This window comes from Physeter macrocephalus, chromosome 16 (genome assembly GCF_002837175.3).
Source record: "Physeter macrocephalus isolate SW-GA chromosome 16, ASM283717v5, whole genome shotgun sequence".
In the NCBI taxonomy this organism is placed as follows: Eukaryota; Metazoa; Chordata; class Mammalia; order Artiodactyla; family Physeteridae; genus Physeter; species Physeter macrocephalus.
In genome coordinates, this window is record NC_041229.1 from 69,075,947 (window position 1) to 69,098,241 (window position 22,295).

A 22,295-nucleotide genomic window follows, 5' to 3' on the forward strand; every position below is an offset into this window, starting at 1 on the left:
ATTTCTCTAATGATTAATGATGTTGAACATTCTTTCATGTGTTTGTTGGCAATCTGTATATCTTCTTTGGAGAAATGTCTATTTAGGTCTTCTGGCAGGTGAATTCTTAACCACTGTGCCACCAGGGAAACCTGGAAGTTATGTTTATTAAAGGATTTTCTTAAGCCACAAAGAATAGAAATTGGCACTTTGGTTCCCAGAGCCCATTTCTTTATCTTCTTTTGTACGGTTATGTACTTTTGTAAGCTCATTAGTTCTATTCTTCACTTCCTTTGCATGTGGCAACAGAGCCTGAGATATGCCATGAAAGATCTGAGGTGTGACACTTTGTTCTCTTGACCCAGGAGAAGTTCATTTCATTTCAAATGACTGCACGTGTACCCTTCCCCAGTGAAAGGATTTTTCCAGTCCATCTTCCATGGGTCTTGTGATCTGTGTACTTCTTCACAGGAGATGCAATATTTTTGGAGATGAGGTATAAGAATTGAGAGCCAAGAGAGCTAGATTCTAGTCTCACTTCAAGTTATGATGCCATTCCTGTCCCTGGGTCTCAGTTTCTCAAGCTGCCTGTTACTGATTTCTAGCTCTACAAGTTTTGATTACAAGCCAAAATCCACAAGCAAGAAAGTTTCAGAAAAAGCCAGAGCTTCTCATCAGTTTCTTTCTAGCTGCTAAATTATGGCTTGTTTATTTTGAGTAGAAAGAGGTGTTAATAAGCTCTAATTAAACCATTCTCTCCTGTAAGAGTCAATACTGTTTTCGGAGTTGGGATATTAACTCTACAATATAATGATTCAGATTAAGATATTATACATGATAAATCAGCATTATACTTTGTCCTAAAGTTATGCCCCTGTGAAAGCTCTCTTACCTAGGGAAAAGGGAACCAAAGCTTCCTTCTTGGCAAAATATCCATTGCTGTCCAGAAATCGGTCTGGATAGAATATTTCTGGGTCTCTCCAATACTTTTCATCAAAGTGTACAGAATAAAGATTTGTAATTACTGTTGTGCCTTTAGGGATGGAATAACCACGTACAACTGCATCCTCAGAGGTTGCATGGAAAATCCCTAACGGCACTATATTACAGAATCTTAAAACTTCATGTAAAACTGCCTCGGTATAAGGCATTTTGCATTTGTCATCCCAAGAAGGTGTCCCACTGGGTCCTATAATTAAATCAATCTCTTTCTGAACTTGTCCTGTAAGAGAAAAAGTATTCAAGTTATTATGCACTTCTTAGAATTATATCTAAAGTAATTTCCCTTTAGGATAAAACAAAAGATAACCTGTAGTAAGCCAACAAGTTATGGGTACACCCAGATTCAGATTTTTCATTATTTGGGAGTTCTATTTAAATATGTACCACATATCTTATACAACCAGTACCCAACACTCTAAGTAATTTTGTTGTGAAAAACACATTATAAGTAATAAAAATTAAAATTAAAATTAAACAAATAGAATTAGAATAACAACACTCTCAGCAAGGAAAAGAGTGAAGCATAAAAACTTAAATTAAAAAAAACCAGGGTTGGGACTTCCCCGGCAGTCCCGTGGTTAAGACTCCATGCTTCCACTGCAGTAAGCACGGGTTCGATCCCTGGTTGGGGAACTAAGATCCTGCATGCTGCGTGGTGCAGCCGAAAAACCACCACCACCACCAGGGTTCAGGTCCCAGCTCAGGACTAGAAGGGAGTGGGCAAATTTTCCCTCATTTATAAAATAGGTATTATAAGACATCTCTGAGGTTTTTATAGAATTTAGATAACAGTTTTGGAAACCTTACAGCTATTCAATGCTTCTCTTTTTGGATAGCACAGCAGGAGTTCCTAAATAAAATGCCTTGTACATGGCCAAAGACTCTAAAACATGTGTGAGCCCTAAATGTAAGAACAGACCTTGAGATCACCAGAATCCTTACCTTGAATGTTAGGATAAAGGGCCATGAAAAGAATTGCCCACCGTAGCACATTGGTTGTAGTTTCAGTTCCAGCAATGATGAGTTCACCCACAGAGAAAATCAGGTTTTCTTTGGAGAAAGTAGATGATGGGTCATTTTTACCTTGATCCATCTCATCTAAATAAGCATCAACAAAATGCTGAGGTAACTGAGGCTTTCTGTTGATGGAAGCTTTTTCAATAAGCCTGGAGAGAAAGTCATAGACCACAGCTGCATTTCTAAACAGTTGTTGATGTTTTCCGAAAGGTAAGATGCCAATCCATGGAAAGGCATTATAGAGGAAGACTGAGGCGTTGGTGGCTAGTTCCACATTTTCACTAAATAACTCAATCATGTGCTGAAAATCAGTGTCTTCGTAAGTGAATCGTTCTCCAAAAATTATCAGATTGGTTATGTTTGAAACGGCATTTGTTATTAATTGTTTAAAGTCAAAAGGGCTACCATTGTATGTTTCAATAGCATCAATGAAAAATTTGGTTTCTTCTAAGATTTTAGATTCAAAAGACTTTTGGCCATATCCAAAACAGCGAAAGCTGTTTACAGCTAATTTTCTGTGATCTACCCATCCTCGGCCATATCTGGAATTGAGTAAGCCTAAAAAAAAAAGGGATGGTTAGTCATTCTTCTCCAAATTATCTTTCTATGATACTATCAAAAAATTTTATCATTCTTACATCCCTGTATCTAACAGCTAAAAATACTATGCAGGTAAGAAAAAAAAAAAAGATGGTTATTCATTCTTCTCCAAATTTTCTATAAAACTAAAACTAGACCCAGTAGTTAAGCCCTATTTTTTACTCCTCATTAGCTATGGAATATTATAAAGAGATAAAGCTTAGCTATACTTCTCATCTGGGCACAGGCAGAAAAGACCTATAATCTCCCACCACAAGAAACTGAACTGTTTTGTGTAATTCAACCTGGGTGAACTAGGCCTTGGGTGACTTTATTATCCAACTTCTATTATAAGCCTAATTTACAAAAGACAAATGACTGTGTGTTCTATGGGCAAAATTTTATCCTGGACTAAACACATACCTGAGAAATGATCCTTCTCGAATTAGAAATTTCCTGCTTTAAGAGACTAGATTTTAGAATACAAATTTCCTCCCATTAAAGGCATATGTTACCTAATACTATAACTGGCAGTGGCAAGGATGGCCTGAATGAGGTGTCAACGTAGTGGAAATACTCAAGCCAAAAGCAGGTGCTAGGGACTGAATGTTTGTGCCACCACAACATTCAAATGTTGAAGCCTAATCCCCAATGTGATGGTATTAGGAGGTGGGGCCTTTGGGAAATAATTATGTAATGAGCCCTCATGAATGAGCTTTAGTGTCATTATAAGAAGGGATGTGGGAAGAGATGACTGCTCTTGGTTATGTGAGGATACAGGGAGAAGACAGCATTCTGCAAGCCAGGAAGCAGGCTCTTTCCAGACACTGTTCTGCTAGCACCTTGATCTTGAATTTCCTAGCCTCCAGACCTGATAGAATAACTGTCTGCTGTTTAAGCCACTCAGTCTATATATTTTTGTTATAGCAGCACAAACTAACGGGACAAACATGAAACTCAAACTTCTAATGCCTTAAAATCTCAGTCTCCACAGTATACTCTGCTGTTCTGATATATTTACTATGGAATATTTTCCCTTTAAATCGATTATCAAGAAAAAAACTTCTTCAGCATATATATTTCTGTAATGTGTAGTTTACTTGGAATTTCATTCATAATTGGTACATAGCTATACCTATGATGAAAAATGTCATGTTCTTGTCTACATGAGGTACCTATGTAATTTACATTCCAACAACTTTTGTGCAACAGTTTTTGAATTTGGAACTTATGATGAAATTAACCATACATAACGGGGTCTTTAACGCTGTGCAGCAATTTTATATGCCATATTCCATTCTCTTTTCTATACTCCCAGATGACTATTCATTCAACATAATGTATTTCTGGAGCTAAAGTGTCTTAGATGTATCAGTGAACAAAAGAGGCAAAGATGGCTATTTCTCATGGACCTTACATACTAGTGAGGAGAGACAAACAAATTATATAGCAAGGAAGGAGACATAGGGTGGTCAGGAAAAGCCTTAGTGAGAAGGTGACATAAGTAAAGACACAGGAGATAGGAGTGAGTCAAGCAGATATCCAGGGAAAGATCACTGCAGGTAGAGAGAACCAGTGCAAAGGCACTGAGATAAAAGCAAGCCCAAGAGAAATGTATGCATATGGGATACATGTGCATAGTATATGCATACAGTTACACACAAGAAGGTACACAGGAGCCTGATTATAAACCTATACTGGCCAGTCTGTGTGCCCAGGCATGGGCTGAACCTGCCTAAAGGGCCACTTTTTCCTATTCAAACAGTGGGTTTATGGTGGCTCTGATTTCCCACTTCCAAGTTCAGTGCATATGCATCTTAAAATAACACATCTACGGAATTCCCTGATGGTCCAGTGGTTAGGACTCCACATATTCACTGCTGAGGGCCCAGGTTCAGTCCCTGGTTGGGAACTAAGATCCCGCAAACTGGGCAGTGCAGCCAAAAAAAAAACCACATCTAATTTTCTTTCTTTTCTTTTTTTTAAAATAAATGTATTTATTTTTTTATTTATTTTTGGCTGCGTTGGGTCTTTGTTGCTGCGTGCGGGCTTTCTCTAGCTGTGGCGAGCAGGGTCTACTCTTTGTTGTGGCGCACAAGTTTCTCATTGCGGTGGCTTCTCTTATTGCGGAGCACAGGCTCTAGGAGCACAGGCTTCATTAGTTGTGGCACGCGGGTTTCAGTAGTTGTGGCTTGTGGGCTCTAGAGCGCACGCTCAGTAGTTGTGGCACACGGGCTTAGTTGCTCCACGGCGTGTGGGATCTTCTCGGACCAGGGCTCGAACCCGTGTCCCCTGCACTGGCAGGCAGATTCTTAACCACTGCATCACAAGGGAAGCCCAACACATCTAATTTTCTACTTATTTTTTCTCTTACTATTTCTTTGAAAATCTTAAGTTGAATGCATGTTTTTTCTTTCTTTATGATAAAAACAGTCTAAACTATAAGTTTACAGCTTCAAAAAACATAGTTTATCCTAAATATTACCCTGATCACATCATACATTTTCATAATTTCTTTAAAGGTCTTCTATTATAATTATGGTATAATTTCTTCTCTGGCCTAATTATTACTTGGAAGAGTATTTAAGAAGCTGGAGATTTGCTTTTTATTTATATTATCGCTTTCAAGAGTCATCATGCCCTGGCCTAAGAATCTGGCCTTTAAAACTGGTGTTTTCTTTGCATTAATTGATTTGCTTTGCAATTTAATATATGGTTAATTTTTATTTTTTTCCTTTTCAATCAATGTCTTCTTTAGTCTATGTAACCAAGATATTGTTGAATTTTTCTTTCAAATGAAGAGTGAAGCTCTCATTGAACTGGAAAATTTTGGAGATAAAAACTCTTATACTATTAAGCATGAAAACGGATGTATCTGACGTCAACATTCTATTTTAGGCTTTCTGTTGCTGCTTTCGTCTCATCCGTTCTGTTAACTTTCAGCCTTTCTCCCTTGTTGAATATGCAATCATCCAACACTGATCAACACTAAACCATAGAGAATACTAGTCCTTTACACAAACCCACAATTCTTCATTTACATATCATATTAATTAGTAAAGAAAGGCTGTTTCAGGATCTATAAGCTTATAAGTAAAATAATAGTAAAATGTCACCAAGCATTCAAGACTAGCTTCAAAGATACTTTTGATTCAAGTATGTGTGCATGTGTATGTATTCTTAACCTGTTTCACTAAACCTGCACATATTATTAAGTGCTAATTCTTTAAAACATTACTTACAATATTTATTAGAACTGGATTACAACAGTAGAATTAGCATGTACTGGCCTAAAATATGAATGTAATGCAGACTGAAAGGTCCTCAAATATTAGGGTCTGTAACCTAAATTAACTAATTAATACTTTCCTGTTAATCAGTACAACAGAATCCAATCTCTATGTACTAAATTTACATAAAATAAGAAATGTGGGGACTTCCCTGGTGGCACAGTGGTTAAGAATCTGCCTGCCAATGCAGGGGACACGGGTTCAAGCCCTGGTCAAAGAAGATCCCACATGCTGAGGAGCAACTAAGCCCGTGCGCCACAACTACTGAGGCTGCACTCTGTGAGCCACAACTACTGAGCCCATGTGCCACAACTACTGAAGCCCACGTGCCTAGAGCCCATGCTCTGCAGCAAGAGAAGCCACTGCAATGAGAAGCCCGCACACCACAACGAAGAGTAACCCCCACTCACCGCAACTAGAAAAAGCCCGTGCAAGGCAATGGGGACCCAATGCAGCCAAAAATAAATAAATTAATTAATTTTTTTAAAAAAGGAAATGTGATTTAAAATAGTTCAGTAAATCATTAGGTAGGTGAAAATAAACATACCTCCCATTTTTGTCATCTTCATGAATAAAGGAAGGCATGGTCTGTCTGCAAAAATTTCACTTTGATGAACAAGGCATTCCTTTACTACATCATAGCCATTTAGAACCACAGCTGATATACCTCCAAGATCCAAACTGAAGATCTTTGAGAAGAAAAGAAAAACATTTAAATGCCAAAATATATGGAGAAATATAACCATAGAAATCCACATATACTAAGTCCAGCTCTCCCAGTATTTGTTACTCCCTGAAAATGCTGGCATTTATTACTCAACTGACAATGTTTAGAGTGCCTTCTCTCTACAAGGCATGTCAAAAACCATGATTTCATTACTCATTCAGTGGCTCAAGACATAACCTTATAAATGGTGTGATGAAAAGAGTACCAGACTCAGGAGGCCTGGGTTCTAGTTTAAGCTTTGCCATTAAACAGATACAGGACATTGGAAGAACCCTTAAACTTTTTGGGCTTCAGGGCTGCCACAGAAAATCAAGAAATACTTGATATTTATGCTCTTTTAAAATTCATTCCAACTCAAAACATTCAATGATATCTCAGAATCTGTTTATTTCCAAGATGAATGAGGAAGTGGCTCCAGCTACACATCATTTATTATTCCAGGTTTAGGTAGGGGAGGGGATTGTCAAAGGCCTGAGAGACAACTTTTGAAGTATAAAATGTTGGGGCCCAGGATATGCAACCCCAAAATATGCCTCAATGGCATATTATTTTGAATTAAAGTTACTGAAGAAATGGCCAACGCAAGAGGGATGCTCTAGGGAGTTCCCTGGTGGCCTAGTGGTTAGGATTTGGTGCTGTCACTGCTGTGCCCCGGGTTCGATCCCTAGTAGGGAACTGAGATCCTGCAAGCTGCTCGGCACAGCCAAAATTTTAAAAAAAGGAAAAAAAAAAAAAAAAAGAGGGACATTCTCTCTTTTTTGTCTCCCTGAAAGCAGGAAATAAATCTCTCATGTGAAAGGTATACTCCATGCATCTGGAGGTAGGACACCCTTATTGCCAAAGATAGGGAATTTGGAGGTGAGAATCCTTTTTTAAACAAATCTTGCTACTTCTTTAATTTACTGCCCAAGCACAAACTCTGTTTAGATTCTTCACCAATTGGGCACCCAAAACCAAAGTTTCTTTGTCCTGTCAATTCTTTGCAAATTTATTGGTTCTTTGTCTAAGAAGTAGAAAATCTGCCTGCTTTGGCCACTTCCTCCATCCCATGTCTGTGAGACCTCCGTGCGCATGGATTCAAATGTGTTTCTTTTTCTCCTGTTAATCTGTCTTGTGTCAATTTTATTATTAGTCCAGCCAAAAGTACTCAAGAGGGGCAGAGGGGAAAATTTCCCTCTCCTCAACAAAACATACTGAACCTCACAGGCTTATTTATTTGGGCCCCTGAATTCCACGAAGTTAACAAAGAGGGCCCTAAGGGAGTTTGACCTTGGAGGACTGGCATCTGCCACATTGGCACAGGTGGCTGCCCCTCAGCTAAAAGATGGAATATCCATCCTATTCCTTGCTGAAGCTTCTCATGTGCTTCACCACAGGTTCACTTACAATGTCACACCTCCTGTAGTCTATTCTAGCTAGCTCTATACAGAGGCCTAGTCCAGTGAAGGAACAATGCTGCCTTATCAGTGGGATGCAAAGATTGCTTATCCCCATCCTCTCAGTGGGTGGCTGAGAGCTTTTGAGAGCCAAAATACTGAGTCAAGCCTCATCTCTGGGCAAACAGGTAGAACAGATTTAGCCATGATTCACACAACTTTGGGGGGTGGGGTGGGAGGTACCAGGAGAGTACCTCCAAGTAGTAAAGACCTCCAAGTAGTAACAGAATCAACCAGCTGAGCAAGAGTCTTTGGCACAAGGATGGGCCCTGCCAACTGAGTAGTAGGTACATCCAGAACTTTGGGAAGCAGCATGGACTGCCTGCCACAAGTAAAGGTATTAGTCAAAAGTGGCAGTGTAAGAGTTTCAGCAAAAAGGAAGTGGTTACCAGCTGAGCAAAGATGGGGCTCTTTCAGTTCCCAAAGCAGTAATGGGATGGTCTTAAAGTCTTTTCACAGAAGCGTAATTTTAAGCAGATATAAAGGAAAAATTCCTCCTCCTGTCTCCTCTACTCTCAGTACTCCACTACAACACCAATGACACCAGATGTGTGCATTTTCCACACATCAAGCAATTCTGGGACACCAGCTGGGTGTCCTACAACTTAACTCAATTCTGACATTATCTACCAGGAGGAAGTGTCAGATTCCACAGGTTAAGGGCTCAATATCACAAGAGTGCTCCTCCACTTCAGACTCCAAACACGAGTCGAGGTTGTTACCTGTGCTTCTGATCAAAGGGCTATAAATCAGAGGTTCCCATGACCTCCTCCTCAGGTTTGATTAATTTGATAGAGTGGCTCACAGAACTCAAGAAAATATTTTACTTAGTAGATTACCAGTTTCTTAAAAAAGGATGTAACTCAGGAGCAGCCATATGGAAGAGATGCATAGGGCAAGTGTATGGTCAGGCCACTCAAGATGGCTGTTCTCTTGCTCTCCGTATATCCCCTGCTCAACCAATGCCTGCTTCGCCTATACCCTACTCACATGATTGACCTTCCTACATACTTGCCCCAGGCTCCAGCTACTGACTGTTCTTATCAAAGGGGCAGCGAGGGGCGTGCCCCTCTGCTAGTGTACCTCATAACCAATGAGCCAAGCTGAATCAACTCCCCTGTAACTGGTTATCCCCCATCCCCTTCCCCTGCTGCCAGATCCTGCCTGCCACCTGCCACACACGGTAGGGTATCGCTCCAGGACCTTGCTTCAGATATGTAAGATCCCTATCCATTGATGTCTCCGTTGCTGACTCCGGGCTCTTTCTTCAGTCTTGAAGCTGGGCAAGTACAGGCCTTGCCGGCCTGCGGGGTGCAGCCCAACAGCAAGGTATGAGGAAAGGGGTGCAGAGCTTCCATGCTCTCTCCAGGCATGCTAGCCTCTGCTCACCTCCACATGTTCACCAATTCACCATGGAAGCTCTCAGAGCCCTGTAATTCAGGGATTTTTATGAAGGCTTTACTACCTAGGCATGATTGATCAAATCATTGGTCACTGGTGACTGACTCAACCTCCAGCCCCTCTCCCTTCCCCAGAGGTAAAATGAGTAGAACTGAAAGTTCCAACCCTCTAATCCTGGTTGGTTCTCCAGGCAACAAGCTTCCATCCTTAAAGGCTTTCCATTAACATTAACATAAACTGTGAGGTGGGTGAAAGGGGCTTATTATGAATAACAAAAGATCCATCTACCACTCTCAACACTTAGGAAGTTCCAAGGGTTTTGGGAGCTTGTGTCAGGAAAGGTACACAGAACAAATACACATTTATTAAAAATCACAGTATCACAAGCAGAGACAATAACGAAGGGTATTAGTGAATAGGCAGTGGTCCTGATGCAGGAAAAAAATCCCCAACTTTGTGATTAAATCAACTTTGTGATCGATTTCACAAAGATGGGATTACAAATTCTGTTAATAGGAAGGCAGAACAAACAGGGGAGTTAATTTCAGGGTAATGCTGTCAGGTTGTGGACACTAGAGATTACAAAAACCAACTAGGAGCCATAACTTGAGAAAATTGTTATACAATCCACCTTTACTCAAAAATGAGATGGTCCTCTATTTGACGGTGAAAACTGGGGAAACTGTTACTTGAACTAGCATCTATTCAGGTACATGCTCTTTTCAAGGACTTTTGGTAGAAGTTTGTAAATCAAATTGTGAAAATTCATCCTTATGCTGCTTTAATCTATGGAAGGGTCCAAGATTAGTTTTATATATTTTTTAATTTATTCAATAATTTTTATTATTATGGGGTAGTTATGATGCTGGCAAAGATGGAAACAGGTACACATGAAACACCTTCTAGAAGTCAGTCTATGATCTTCAAGTCTCTTGCCCTATTCCCAAACTAGCTCTACCCACAATTTTTCACTATCTCAGTTAATGACCATTCCAGCCATCCTTCAAGCTATATTCTGGTCCCAAACTGCCCATGAGCTGCCCATGGTTTTTGTTTTTTTGGGTTTTGGCCACACCGCAGCATGCGGGATTTTAAGTTCCCTGATCAGGAATTGAACCTGCACCCCCTGCGGTGGAAGCTCGGATTCTTAACCACCAGACTGCCAGGGAAGTCCTGAGCTGCCCAGCTGCCCATGTTGACACCATTTTTCACCCAAGCCCCACATCACTGCTTAGCAGTCACGATGTTTCAACTTTAACAATACAGACAGAATATGACAATTTCTTACCACTTCCATCACTAACACTCTAATCCTTCATTTCTCCCCTATGTTGTCTCAACAGCCTCTTGCCTCTTTATAGGTGACTCTCAACATGGCATACTCCTGCTTCATGGCCTTTGTACTTGTTCCCTTGGCCTGGAATGTTCTTCCCCTAGATACTCCCATACCTTGCTCCTTCACTTCATTCAAATATTTGCTCAGATGCCTTTTTTACAGTGAGGCCTGCTCTAACCCATTTAAATTTCACCCCCTAGCATTCTCCATTTTCCTTACCCTAATTTAGTTTACTTCTTACTCTGTACTCTAACATATTATATATTTATTGTGTTTATATTGTCCCTATCCTGCTCCCCGCCTCCCCTCCACTGGTAGAGTGTAAGCTACACGAGGGAAGCGATTTTCACCTGTTTTGTTCATTGCTAAATCTTCACATCTAGGATAGTATTAATACATAGCATATGATTACAACTGATAAATATATGCTGAATTAAAGAATAGTGGGGGATACACACATTTAAGCATATTATTACAACACTATGGGCTAAGTGCTAATAACAGAGGAATATAAAAAGTGCTGTTGATGAAAACTGATAAATAACTGCCACATACTTTTCAACATTTGCTTGGGCTGTATTCTCATTTGGAATGCCTCCCTTGTCTGCCATACCGTCCAAACCCCACCAAGTCTTTAAGGACCAACCTCCATGAAGCCTTTCTCGGTGCACTCTCTTTCTCTTTCTCCCTTGAACCACCACAGCACATGCCTAGAAGCTCCCATGGCACTTATTTAATACTACCTAAAACCAGAAGCATTCGTATTCCTGTCTTCTGCTTGCCTGCTAAATTATAAACTGTTTAGATTCAGTGATTTCATCTCTTTCATCTTTGAACGCTCCACAGAATCTCATTCAATGCCTTGCATAAATCTCAATAAACGCTTACTGTATAAATAAATTACAGGTTGTCAACTCCACTTGCCTCAAAGTAATTATTTTATTATCCTTACGTGCATTACCTGAAAATAATCTGTAAAAACTCCTTGTGCTAGCTTTGCTAGCTAGGGAATGCTTCTCGAAATCTGGGTTAAGATTAGTCACTGCAGAAGCTTACGCATTCAGAGTGAATCTCCAAGGAAATGCTAAGTCTCAGTGTGATACATTTCTATATAAGATTGTCTTTAAAATGACTGTATAAGACTTGAGCACCGGTTGTCTTCCTTTCAAGAATTATGAAGGAGAATTGAATTCACGGACTTCATAAAAGTAGGTGTCACTTGAAGTGACTGTCATTTCTTATAAGCAATTTTAAAGTCCAGGGCTTGCTTTCTCTGAGCACACATCTCCAGATCATCAAGTAAGACAGTGGAAAAATAAGATTCTTTTTTTTTTTTTTCTGTGGTACGCAAGCCTCTCACTGTTGTGGCCTCTCCCGTTGCGGAGCACAGGCTCCGGACGCGCAGGCTCAGCGGCCATGGCTCACGGGCCCAGCCGCTCCGCGGCATGTGGGATCTTCCCGGACCGGGGCACGAACCCGTGACCCCTAAATCGGCAGGCGGATTCTCAACCACTGCGCCACCAGGGAAGCCCCATAAGATTCTATTTATAAGTACGACATATAAACAACTTTCCACAACCTTCTAGAAGTACAGGAGATAATAGTTTCCTTCCACTTCCAAAAAAGGCATAGTATTTTAACAATTCATACTGTTAGCGGAAACACTGACTGAAACTGCCCGCCCTGGCCAGGCAAAGACAATAACAATTTGCATGAGTTATTTTATGACAGGAGATCCTGGTAAGGAACATAGAACTAACAAGCCACCAATCGGAAGAATACAGGAAAGGTCAAACGGAGAGAGGAGATGCCAGTCCACATGTCCTACCAACCTCCCAGAATCCTCCTCGCTGGAACCCATCTTGGCTGAGCAGTTGCGCGCCCACCAGAAAGGAACCTGAGTCAGAATGATTGGCCAGAGACAACCCGGAAACTAATCCCATCACCATAAAACCCGAGACTGAGAGCCACATGGCAGAGCAGTTCTCCTGGGTTCCCTTACCCTCCTGCTCTCCACCCGGGCACCCCTTTCCAATAAAGTCTCTTGCTTTGTCAGCACGTATGTCTCCTCAGACAATTCATTTCTTAGTGTTAGACAAGTGCCCACTCTGAAGACCTGGACGGGGTCCCCCTTCCTGCAACAATACCAACTTTGAGACTTTGTCAGAATTGGAAAATACCTCTGAGACAATGGGAGACCTGTAGGGGTGTTTCACGACTAAGATAAAGAGCAAGTAGCTCAAAGGGTTAATATATTAGGTGGTTTTCAACTTAAGTCTAAAACAGAGTTACTCAAACCATGTCTACTCTTCAATGCATACATCCTTTCCATTTCTGCTCCTTTTTCTTTTTCCTCTGCTCCTCTTCTACCTAACAGCACAGGTTAGCCCTATTTAATTTTACCACCTTCAGTAAAAAGACCTTTGTAAAGAACCAAGGTTGCCTCAAATATATAGTTGTACCACCAATAAAACTGGTTACTCATGCCAAATTCTTATCCATTGTACCAGATCTACCTATGCCAAGATAACAGTCTTCCAGTACATTTATAATTTGCAATCTATTATGAGACTAAATTACCCCCTCCCAAAAGAATGTTCATAGTAAATACAGAGTTCCTTTCAGTTCAAATATCTAAGTATGAAAAACAATTTCCTATTCTGCATGACACCTTTTCACATAACTGGTCTGAAAACACTTTCTACTTTGTAGGCCTAATAAGTTGTTCTGTAATTAATAACTAACATTTACTCAAAGAACATTTGAGTAGCACTTAACTGTGTTCAGTTCTTATTATTACCATTACGCATATCCCGAAAACTTAAGATTCAGACAAGTAAAGGGCAAGTTTTACCTGACGAAAGAGGACTCAACTTCTCGTCTTGTGCTTTCACATCTTATGATTTCTCTAAATATTAATGATGCTTTGTACACCAGAGATCAAATATATTCAATGTAAATCATGGAAATACACTCAATTCCTGAAGAACTGGAGGGTGGAAAATAGTATCTAAGAATTACACAATTTGCTTTATCTAAGCCCAGCCTCCCTTTAGCGACATATACCATCAGGGAACTGCAGAAACCTAGACTAATTGTTGTAAAAGCTGGTTTAAATACGGATGTAAGCCCAAACCTGAAACACCGCAATTGCCAGACAGCCCTGAGGTACTTTTCCTTCAAAACACAATTTGTGGTCGATCGTTAGATCAATTTTTTTCTCTGGCTAGACTGTAACTACCTAATATTGGGCTGTGACTGCCTTCTTCACCTCTCTATCCCCAGCACCTGGCAGAGCCTGGCTGGTCGTTTCCTATAAAAGAATGGATTCAAAAGGAAACAAGTGAGCCGGGTTAGTGCCAGTGTTCTGGAAACTTCTGCCTCCTCGAGGTCAGGACACCCTTCCAAACACAAGCTACCGTTTTGGCCTTTCCCCTGCTAGTTCGCAGCGGCGTGGCTGTTTGCAAGTCACTCAGCTCGTCTGTGCCGCAGTTTCCTCCTCCGTAAACACGGGGAGGACCAGAGGACCTGCCCCCGGGCGCCCACACTGCAAGGGAGGCTGGCCCACGGCCGGCGCAGTCTCCGTGTTTGCTGCGGGGACGCTCCTGGCTCCGGGCAGACAGGACGGCACTGAGACTCTGCACTGATTTTCACTCAGTTCATTCTCTTTTTCACGGTCATTTCCCAGAGGCCTTCACCTGCGCGCTCTCAGCCTCTCAGCAGACACCTAGACCAGCCGTTCTCAAACGCGAACACCCAACGACCTCCTATTAACCATTAACTCGGTCCTAGAATTCGGACGCCTGGTTTTCTCGAGAAGCCGTGGGTGGAAGCTAACCTACGCACTTCGTGCAGCTCCGTGGGCGATAGAAGCTGGTCGCGCTGAGGGTATCGCCTGTTACTCCCGAACCGGCATGCGGCGCGGGACCCAGTCCCCACAGCGCAGGCGCGGGAGCGGCACCTCGTCGCCCTGGGGGCCGGGAGAATCCGGCCAGTATCCCGCGGGCGTCAGGTGGGAGGGGCTCGCGGCTGGGCGGGGCTCTCCCTCCTCCGGCGGCGCCGCTTGAGTACCTCGACCCCGGGCCTGGGAAGCCAGCTTCCCGTCCATGCTGCCGACACACGGGGAGGGGTCAGACAGCTCGCACCCACGAGCGTGGGACATCCCCTCATCCCGGGAGGAAGGCCGGAGCCTTCCCTGCCCGAGGCCCGTCGGCTGTACCTCGCCGTACACCTGGCTCTGCTTTTTCATGTAGACGTGGGGGAGCTCGGCCGAGGCGCCCAGGGAGTAGATGTTGCCGATAAATGGCAGCCCCGACGGTCCTGGGGGGAAGCCCGACGGCCGTCTCTGCTTCAGCAGCTGACGGACCCCCAGCGCGAAGAGCAGCAGGAAGAGGGCGCCTCCGAGGGCCGCCACGAACGCCTCAGCACTGTGAGGTTCCCACATGGCCCGGGCTGGGGCTGCAAAACCCCACCGCCCCGGGACCCGGCGAGCGCTCTGCAACACCGCCGCATCGTATTGGCCCGGTACCCCGAGTTCCCGCCCCACTTCCATGGCCATTGGCTGGCTGAGCGTAGGGCCCTCGGGCCAGTTACTCTTGGCTTTGTTCTGGTCAGAGTCCGCACTGCGAAGGGCGGGTGACCCTGTGGATCTGGGCGCGGCTCTAGGCAAGCCCCAGCCGGTTGGGCACAGAGCCTGGAGGCCTCTTCCGGGGTGTTGACACTTGGTCCTGGAAGACATGACAGCACCGCCTACCTCACTGGGTCAGGCGGATCCTGCTTCCCCGGCAGCCAGCCTTTTCTGTGGGTATCTTTTTAGGAACCAGGTCTTTTTATTTCAGACTAGAAAACTGGGGAGATTATCAGTACTGCAGTCTTTAGCAAAACCTGGTAATCTTAAGAATCTCCGTTAAAGAATTGACCCATCAATATAAAAAGAAAATAATCTCACTCCTTTTTTTACTCATCTATTCTTTTATTCTATGTTATGAGGAATTTTTACATATGATCCCTTATGAATTGTAATTACACAATATTTAGGCAACCTGAGTTAATTACATATCTTTTCACAGCTTTCTGGTCGTTCCCAGCTGGTTACTTCTTGGCACTCACAGAAGTCTCTCTGGTATACAGTTGCCCAGGGATAGTGCTTACTCTTCAAACTTTTTGCCTCCACCACCTAAAATTAAGCAACTGATTGCCTACTTGGAAATTTCTATTTGCTGTTTCTATTCCTGTTTTGTATTGGGTAGTTCCTTGCAACACAGGACCTACTGGGCATGGGACTCTTTAACAGCTGCCTTTTGTGATTGAGCAGTGGCAAGAGTGTTATGGTCCTCATTAGCTTAAGGCTTATTCACACTGCAGGTATTTTTTAGATGTCCACCATGTAGTGCTATCCAAAGCAATGGAGATAATATGTGAAAAGAGCAACAAAGTCCCTACCCTCCTAGAACTTACATTCTTCTGAGGGAGGAGGAATAAACACATAAAAATAATTTTAGACAGTCATTAGCAGACGAAAATAAAAGTGTGTTATAGAGAATGCTTGGGCATGGGGAAATCCTTTAGCAGGTGAGAGATGTCAAGAAAAGTCTCTTTAAGAAGATGACATTTGAGCTTAGATCAAATGATAAGGAGTTATATTAGTTTTCTACTGCTGCCGTAACAAATTACTACAGTGCCTTAAAACTACAAATTTATTATCTTATAGATTTTGTGCTCAGAAGTCCAAAGTGGGACTTACTGGGTTAAAAGCTAGGTGTTGGTATGGCTGCATTCCTTCTAGAGGCTCTAGAGGAGAATCAGTTTCCTGGCCTTTTCCAAATTTTAGGGGCTACCCACGTTCCTTAACTCGTATTCCCTTATCTTCATCTTCAAAGGTAGCAACATCTCACATTGGATCTCACTGACTCTTTGCCCCCTTCTCTGCCTGCCTTCTGCCTGCCCCTTCTACTTAGAAGGACACTTGTGATTACATTGGGCCTACCTGGATAATCCAGGATAATCTCCCCACCTCAAAGTCAGCTGTTTAGCAACCTTAGTTCCATTTTATTGCTCCATGCTGTGAAACCTAACATACTCTGTTTCTGGGAATTAGGATGTGAACATATTGGAGGTGAGAGGTAGGGACAGGGGGGACCAGGGGAAGATATGGGGGAAAATATTCCAAAGAGTGAATAGCAAGAGCAAAGGCCTCCATGTACTAAGCAAGCCTTGTCCTCTGGGAGTGTTTCCAGTCTCTCACTTTTCTATATCTCTGATGCAAATACACTGGAGCTGAAGCCAGGCAGTTAGTTAACCTTAAGTTTTGCTGTTTAACTGTTTTGAGCTCACTATCTGGTATATGGACATCTCCAGTGTCCTGTACGTTTCACAGGATCTCCAGCCACGGAATATCTACCTACTGCCTATCACAAATGCCTAATATATTACCTTTAGGGATTCCTTTAAATTCTTATTAATCAAGAATCTTCTAGTAAAATGGAAAAATAATATGATAGATGATCATTGCTAAACTTAGTCCTCAATGTCTAACCAAAGGTCAATGGAGATGGCCTAGGATGGATATTGGCATTGCAGCTGGAGCACAGTGATGCTGAGGCACTAGGAGTGGAGTGATATCATCTACTGGATATCTGAGGTCACCCCTGCCTGCCTTCCCCAACATCATTCAGCTTGCGTTGTCTGGCTGGCCACAACTGTTATGCAGTTTGGTACTTGGTTCAAGAGTGGCCCCTTTCCATCATCTATTTTCAAAAACGATTAATTTCCATTCCAAAAATATCCTCCCATTCACTTAAGGTAAGGAGCATTTCTCCTTTGGCATTCTCCCCCTGCCTACGTTAGCAGAGGAGAGCTGTAGCTTTGACAGCAGCCTGACTCACTAACTGCACTGATGAGATGCCTCATCCCCACCTCCACTGCCCCTTGGGGACAGTGTGTGTGGGAGGTCTTCACGACTCACTAAAAGTCTCTCAGAACACAGATCCTTACCTGTCATCATTTTCATCATTTATCGTGTTCTCTCAGCGCTCAGCAAAGAGAAGTAGCTCTCTTTGTTCCCCCTCCCTGCATTTGCTCCTAGCGTGATAGAAAACAACCAATATTATGTTTGCCTGTGGACTTTATCAGGACAGGGATGTTTGGTAGAACAGGAAATGAAGTATTTCACTGTTTCATGGTAGAGAGCCCATCTTCAGTATGCAGGGCTGAATGGGTTCCTGGAGAAATGTGAAAAACCTGTACATGGCTCTGATATTTCTGTGTGCAGATAGGTAATGGTTTCAACAGAGTGTCTGTGCTCCAGTGAGAGCCTCTTTCTTGAGCTTTGGGAGCCTCCCTCCAGGACGCATTCTGAGGGCTCCCTGCCGTTCCTGGATGGATGCTCCCCTAGCCTGAGCCCTGGGTGCTCTCCCAACCCCCCACCCCAGCGCACAGTGATGCAATCAGCAATCAGCACAAGGTGCCTCCTTGGCACATTTCATTATATGCACTCACAGTTGCATTTCATCAGAATGGAAGGGAGTGAGAGTCGAGGAAGTGCCTAGCCGAGCCACATTGGAGCCTGAGGCAAAAGAAAAAAAATCAACAATGCTGATGTTGGTTCATTAAAAATTTGATATCTTGTTCATCATGGATTTTTTCGCATTAATTTTGAATTTAAAGTGTTACATTAGAATATTATCTTGATTACTAAGCATTTTGGTGTCCCCTTATTTTGCTCCCAAGGTGAATGCCTCACATGCCTCACCGGAGCCCCAGCCTTGAGATGTAGGGTACATAACTGATGATTTTGATGACAAAGTGGTATGTAGGAACTGGGTTTGTGCACTTGGATTTTCCTGATGCTCCTAGGAGCCAGGTACTGAGGTGAAGCTGGTGGAGCGTGGCACCTCTGCATGGGATTTGAGGAGCCTTATGAAAGTCTCCCTTTGACCACTACAAAAAAGTCCCCACCTTGCCTGAAGTTCAATCTTTATCATTTAACTTATATGAGTTAAACATTCCCCCAAAGAGGCTAAGTTGGAAAATGTAAACCCTGATAGCAGCAAAGTGTTAGAAAGTTCCTAAAACTGCACTTACACGTGAATGTGTTTATTCCAGCATTTTCTTAGAGGCAGGACAGAATGGGAGGCGTGATGACACTGATCTGCTGGAGTTGTTGGCATGGTCATGTTGATGGTGGTAGGTGTGGGGACTTAAGAAAGGGATACAGAAAGAAAAAAAGAGGTTTTCAATGAGAAACTTATTTCCCTTCACAATTTTTCCAAAGGTTGCCGACAGATCACACGTCTCCCAGGAGTCATTCCTGCCGTTTCCTGGGGATGCTCAGCCAACCACCATCTGCCACTGTCTCTCTTCCAGCACCCTGCTGGTCCATCGTCTAATCTTGACATCTTTTGTTTCTTTTCTTGTATTTAAAAAGATTAGAAGTCTAAAGTGGATGAACACTTAGTGACCATCTTGTTGGAGACCCTCTTCCAAACGTGGTCTCTGAGACTCAGTGGAAATGTAATTCTCTATCCAAGGTCACACAAGGCAGCACCAGTGTAACCAGAAGTCTGGGCTGTGGACTTACCACATGCTTCTTGACTCATTCATCACGGAATTATTGAACACCTACTAGACTAGATGCTGGAGATGTAATGGTGAGCAAAACCAGTCATGGTCCCCACTTTCCTGGGATTTACAGTCTACTGGGGGATGTGTACATAAATAATCACAAATAGATATATCATTACAAATAGTTAAGTTTTCTACCGGTATCAGTGTTATACCATTTTGATGGAAATGTAGAAACCATGCTACATTTGGGCATCTTTGCCTCTCCCTCTCTTTAAATATTGGGTTGGCCAAAAATTTCATTTGAGTTTTTCTGTAATGTGAAATGCCCGAACGAACTTTTTGGCCAACCCTAAATATAGTTTTAGGTGTTTCCCCGGTATGCGTTGCACACCATGTCAGATGGTGTAATAATTTTTGCTTCAACCATCAATTTTGCCCATTCTGATGTTCTTTTTTTTCCTGAAGTTCCAGACTTTCTTCTTCTGTTTCCTTCTCTGATTAGAGAACTTCCTCAAGCCATTTTTTAAAAATTATTTTTTATTGGAGTATAGTTGCTTTACAATGTTGTATTGGTTTCTGCTGTACAACCAAGTGAAGCAGCTATACGTATACATATACCTTAAGCCATTTTTAAGAGTAATTTACTGGCACAGATTTCTTAGTTTTCCTTCATTTGAGAATGTTTTTATTTCCCCTTTCATTTCTGAAGGATATTATCACCAGATATGCAATTCACAGTTGACAGTTTTTTCTCCCAATTAAAAAAAAAAGTTAAGCTTTCTGATGTAAAGAAACAGTTTTATAAGCCTGTATAACACAGGAAATGTGATCAGTGTTGGAGGTCAGAAATTGCTGCCTGGGGCACAGAACTAGCTTATACCCAGGGACTTGTCTTCTCCACAGTCATGTTCACTGAAAGGTTTACTGTTCTTCTCAAGCAACTGGACTTCTATGGGACTTTGAGCACCAAGTAGGAAGAGAAGGAAAAGTGGATGTGACAAATACATTCTTTAAGTTGTGAATATCGCTGAGAGAGCCACTTCAGTCCTAATTTGAAGCCTTTTTACTCTTGCTTTGCAAAAGATTTGATAAACATTCTTATACTGTGCTTCTAAAAAGGGTAACTTTGAAGAAGCAAAGTAAACAGCAGGTTAAATTGAACATGCTCATTAAAGAACATTAAAGTTATTTTAAGAACATTCTAACAAGTGTGCAGGGGAAATGTGTGGTATATTTTTGGAAGATTTGGCTAAGTTTTTTTTTTTTTTTTTTAATCAAGAGTTTGGTTGCCATTTAGTAAACATTGTCAGGACTTCTCTGGTGGTCCAATGGTTAAGACTCTGTGCTTCCACTGCAGGGGGCATGGGTTCAATCCCTGGTTGGGGAACAAAGATCCCACATGCCACGAGGTGCGGCCAAAATAAATAAATAAACAAACAAATAAAAGTTTATTTAAAAAGCATTGTCAGATATGTTATCACTAAAAGATCTCACAATCAAAAAACTTATAAGGACAAAACATGTCTGTGAAAACTAAGTTAGTTTGAATTCATGATGGATGTAATACCCCTTGGCAAGGTTGGCTGACAGGGTCCTGATTTGCTACCAGATAAGCCAATGAGACATGAGTTATATTTATTGAACATGGAATCAAATATTAAAAAGATGCACACTAGATAACTACAATGATTTTATTCTGCATTGAGCTTTAGTTTATTTCAAGGAAAAGAGTGTTTTCAATATCAAGAAGCATGCGTATATATGTGTCTTCCATGCTATTTTTTTCTGCAAGTTGCTTTCACTGAAAATTGAAGAAGTAGAGTTCAGCTGCTAACAGGTATCTACTATAGTTGCCTTCAAGTTATATGGGGAAACCGAGGCTCAGAGAGGGTCTGGCCCATGGTGACATAGTTAGCAGAGGACAAACACAATATTTGAACCCAAGTCTATGCTCTGAATCCAGATGTACATGACATTGTAGGGAATACTCCCAAAGGGTAGAGTCTTTGCCTTTCAAACTCAAAAACTAGAATATCACAATTATAACTTCAGGGAACAGTGTTTTAAGTGAAGAGGTTCTATATTTCCTGGCAGATGATCTTAGTGTCACCAGGAGACACTGGAAAAATAAAAATAAACCCAAGTTAGAGGGGTTTCAGATATTGAGACTCTCTGTTCTATATCCAGCCGCTATAGATTTTTTCATGATACATGCTCAGGGAGAGTTAGAGTGTGACCCGCACCCCTGCAATAATACCCAGCCACCAGCCATGCCATTCAAAGTACTAGGGCAGTCACCTTCTTCCTGGAGTCATTTCACTGTTCAGGCCTGCAGGTCCATTTGGTGGCGGCCAAAGGCTTTGGAGCCCACGTTGGTGGGCATGAAGTTCCTCTTAATCACGCTCCCAGATGTGCTCAGCCAGCCCGCCATCTTATGGGTCACGCAAGTGGCAGCGTTGCACGATCTCTTCTGGGCAGTGATGCTGATTTGTAGGATGGAGAAAATGAGAAGGCCTGTCAGTGAGAGGTTGAGGGCAGATGCTGCCCCATGGGACCATCAGTGGAAAATTACTCCTCTGAGAGGCACCAATGAACCTTAAATGTTTCTGCTAAATACAATCATCACAGCAGAAAATCAAAGGGTTTTAGGGAAAATGTCACAATCAATCCCTGTAGACATTTCCAGGGGTGTCAGAAGACCAAAGATGTCTCTGGGTTAATGTTCTTGCAACACAGAACTGTAACAGCCAATCTTTCCTGTGTAAATTAAATACCAACCAAGGCTTATGAGATGAGAGAGAGATTTATGGCACTATACCCAACCTCATTCTTTTTTTTGTGTGTGTGGTACGCGGGCCTCTCACTGCTGCGGCCTCTCCCGTTGCGGAGCACAGGTTCCGGACGCGCAGGCCCAGTGGCCATGGCTCACGGGCCCAGCCGCTCCGCGGCATGTGGGATCTTCC

At 42.4% G+C, this 22,295-nt stretch overlaps 2 protein-coding genes across 4 annotated transcripts in view; both read right to left on the reverse strand.

The window, feature by feature from the left end:
- The window catches only part of CYP2R1 (cytochrome P450 family 2 subfamily R member 1), a 19,711-nt gene extending 4,464 nt beyond the window's left edge, over nt 1–15,247 (reverse strand). For 2 of the 3 annotated variants that reach the window (XM_007123972.3, XM_007123971.3), the window contains exons 1-4: nt 14,987–15,247; nt 6,415–6,556; nt 1,924–2,556; nt 872–1,201 (exon numbers count right to left, since the gene is read on the reverse strand). In XM_007123972.3, coding sequence (XP_007124034.1) covers nt 872–1,201; nt 1,924–2,556; nt 6,415–6,556; nt 14,987–15,211 — 1,330 coding nt within the window. In that variant the 5' untranslated portion in view covers nt 15,212–15,247. Of the gene's footprint in view, nt 1–871; nt 1,202–1,923; nt 2,557–6,414; nt 6,557–13,621; nt 14,067–14,986 lie in introns of those variants that run through there. The other variant, XM_055091736.1, reaches the window with a different exon arrangement.
- Nucleotides 15,248–21,655: 6,408 nt separating this feature from the next.
- LOC102978444 (calcitonin receptor-stimulating peptide 2-like) overlaps nt 21,656–22,295 on the reverse strand; it is a 3,886-nt gene continuing 3,246 nt past the window's right edge. The window contains exon 3 of the mRNA XM_007123970.1: nt 21,656–21,815. Coding sequence (XP_007124032.1) covers nt 21,656–21,815 — 160 coding nt within the window. The remainder of the gene's footprint in view (nt 21,816–22,295) is intronic.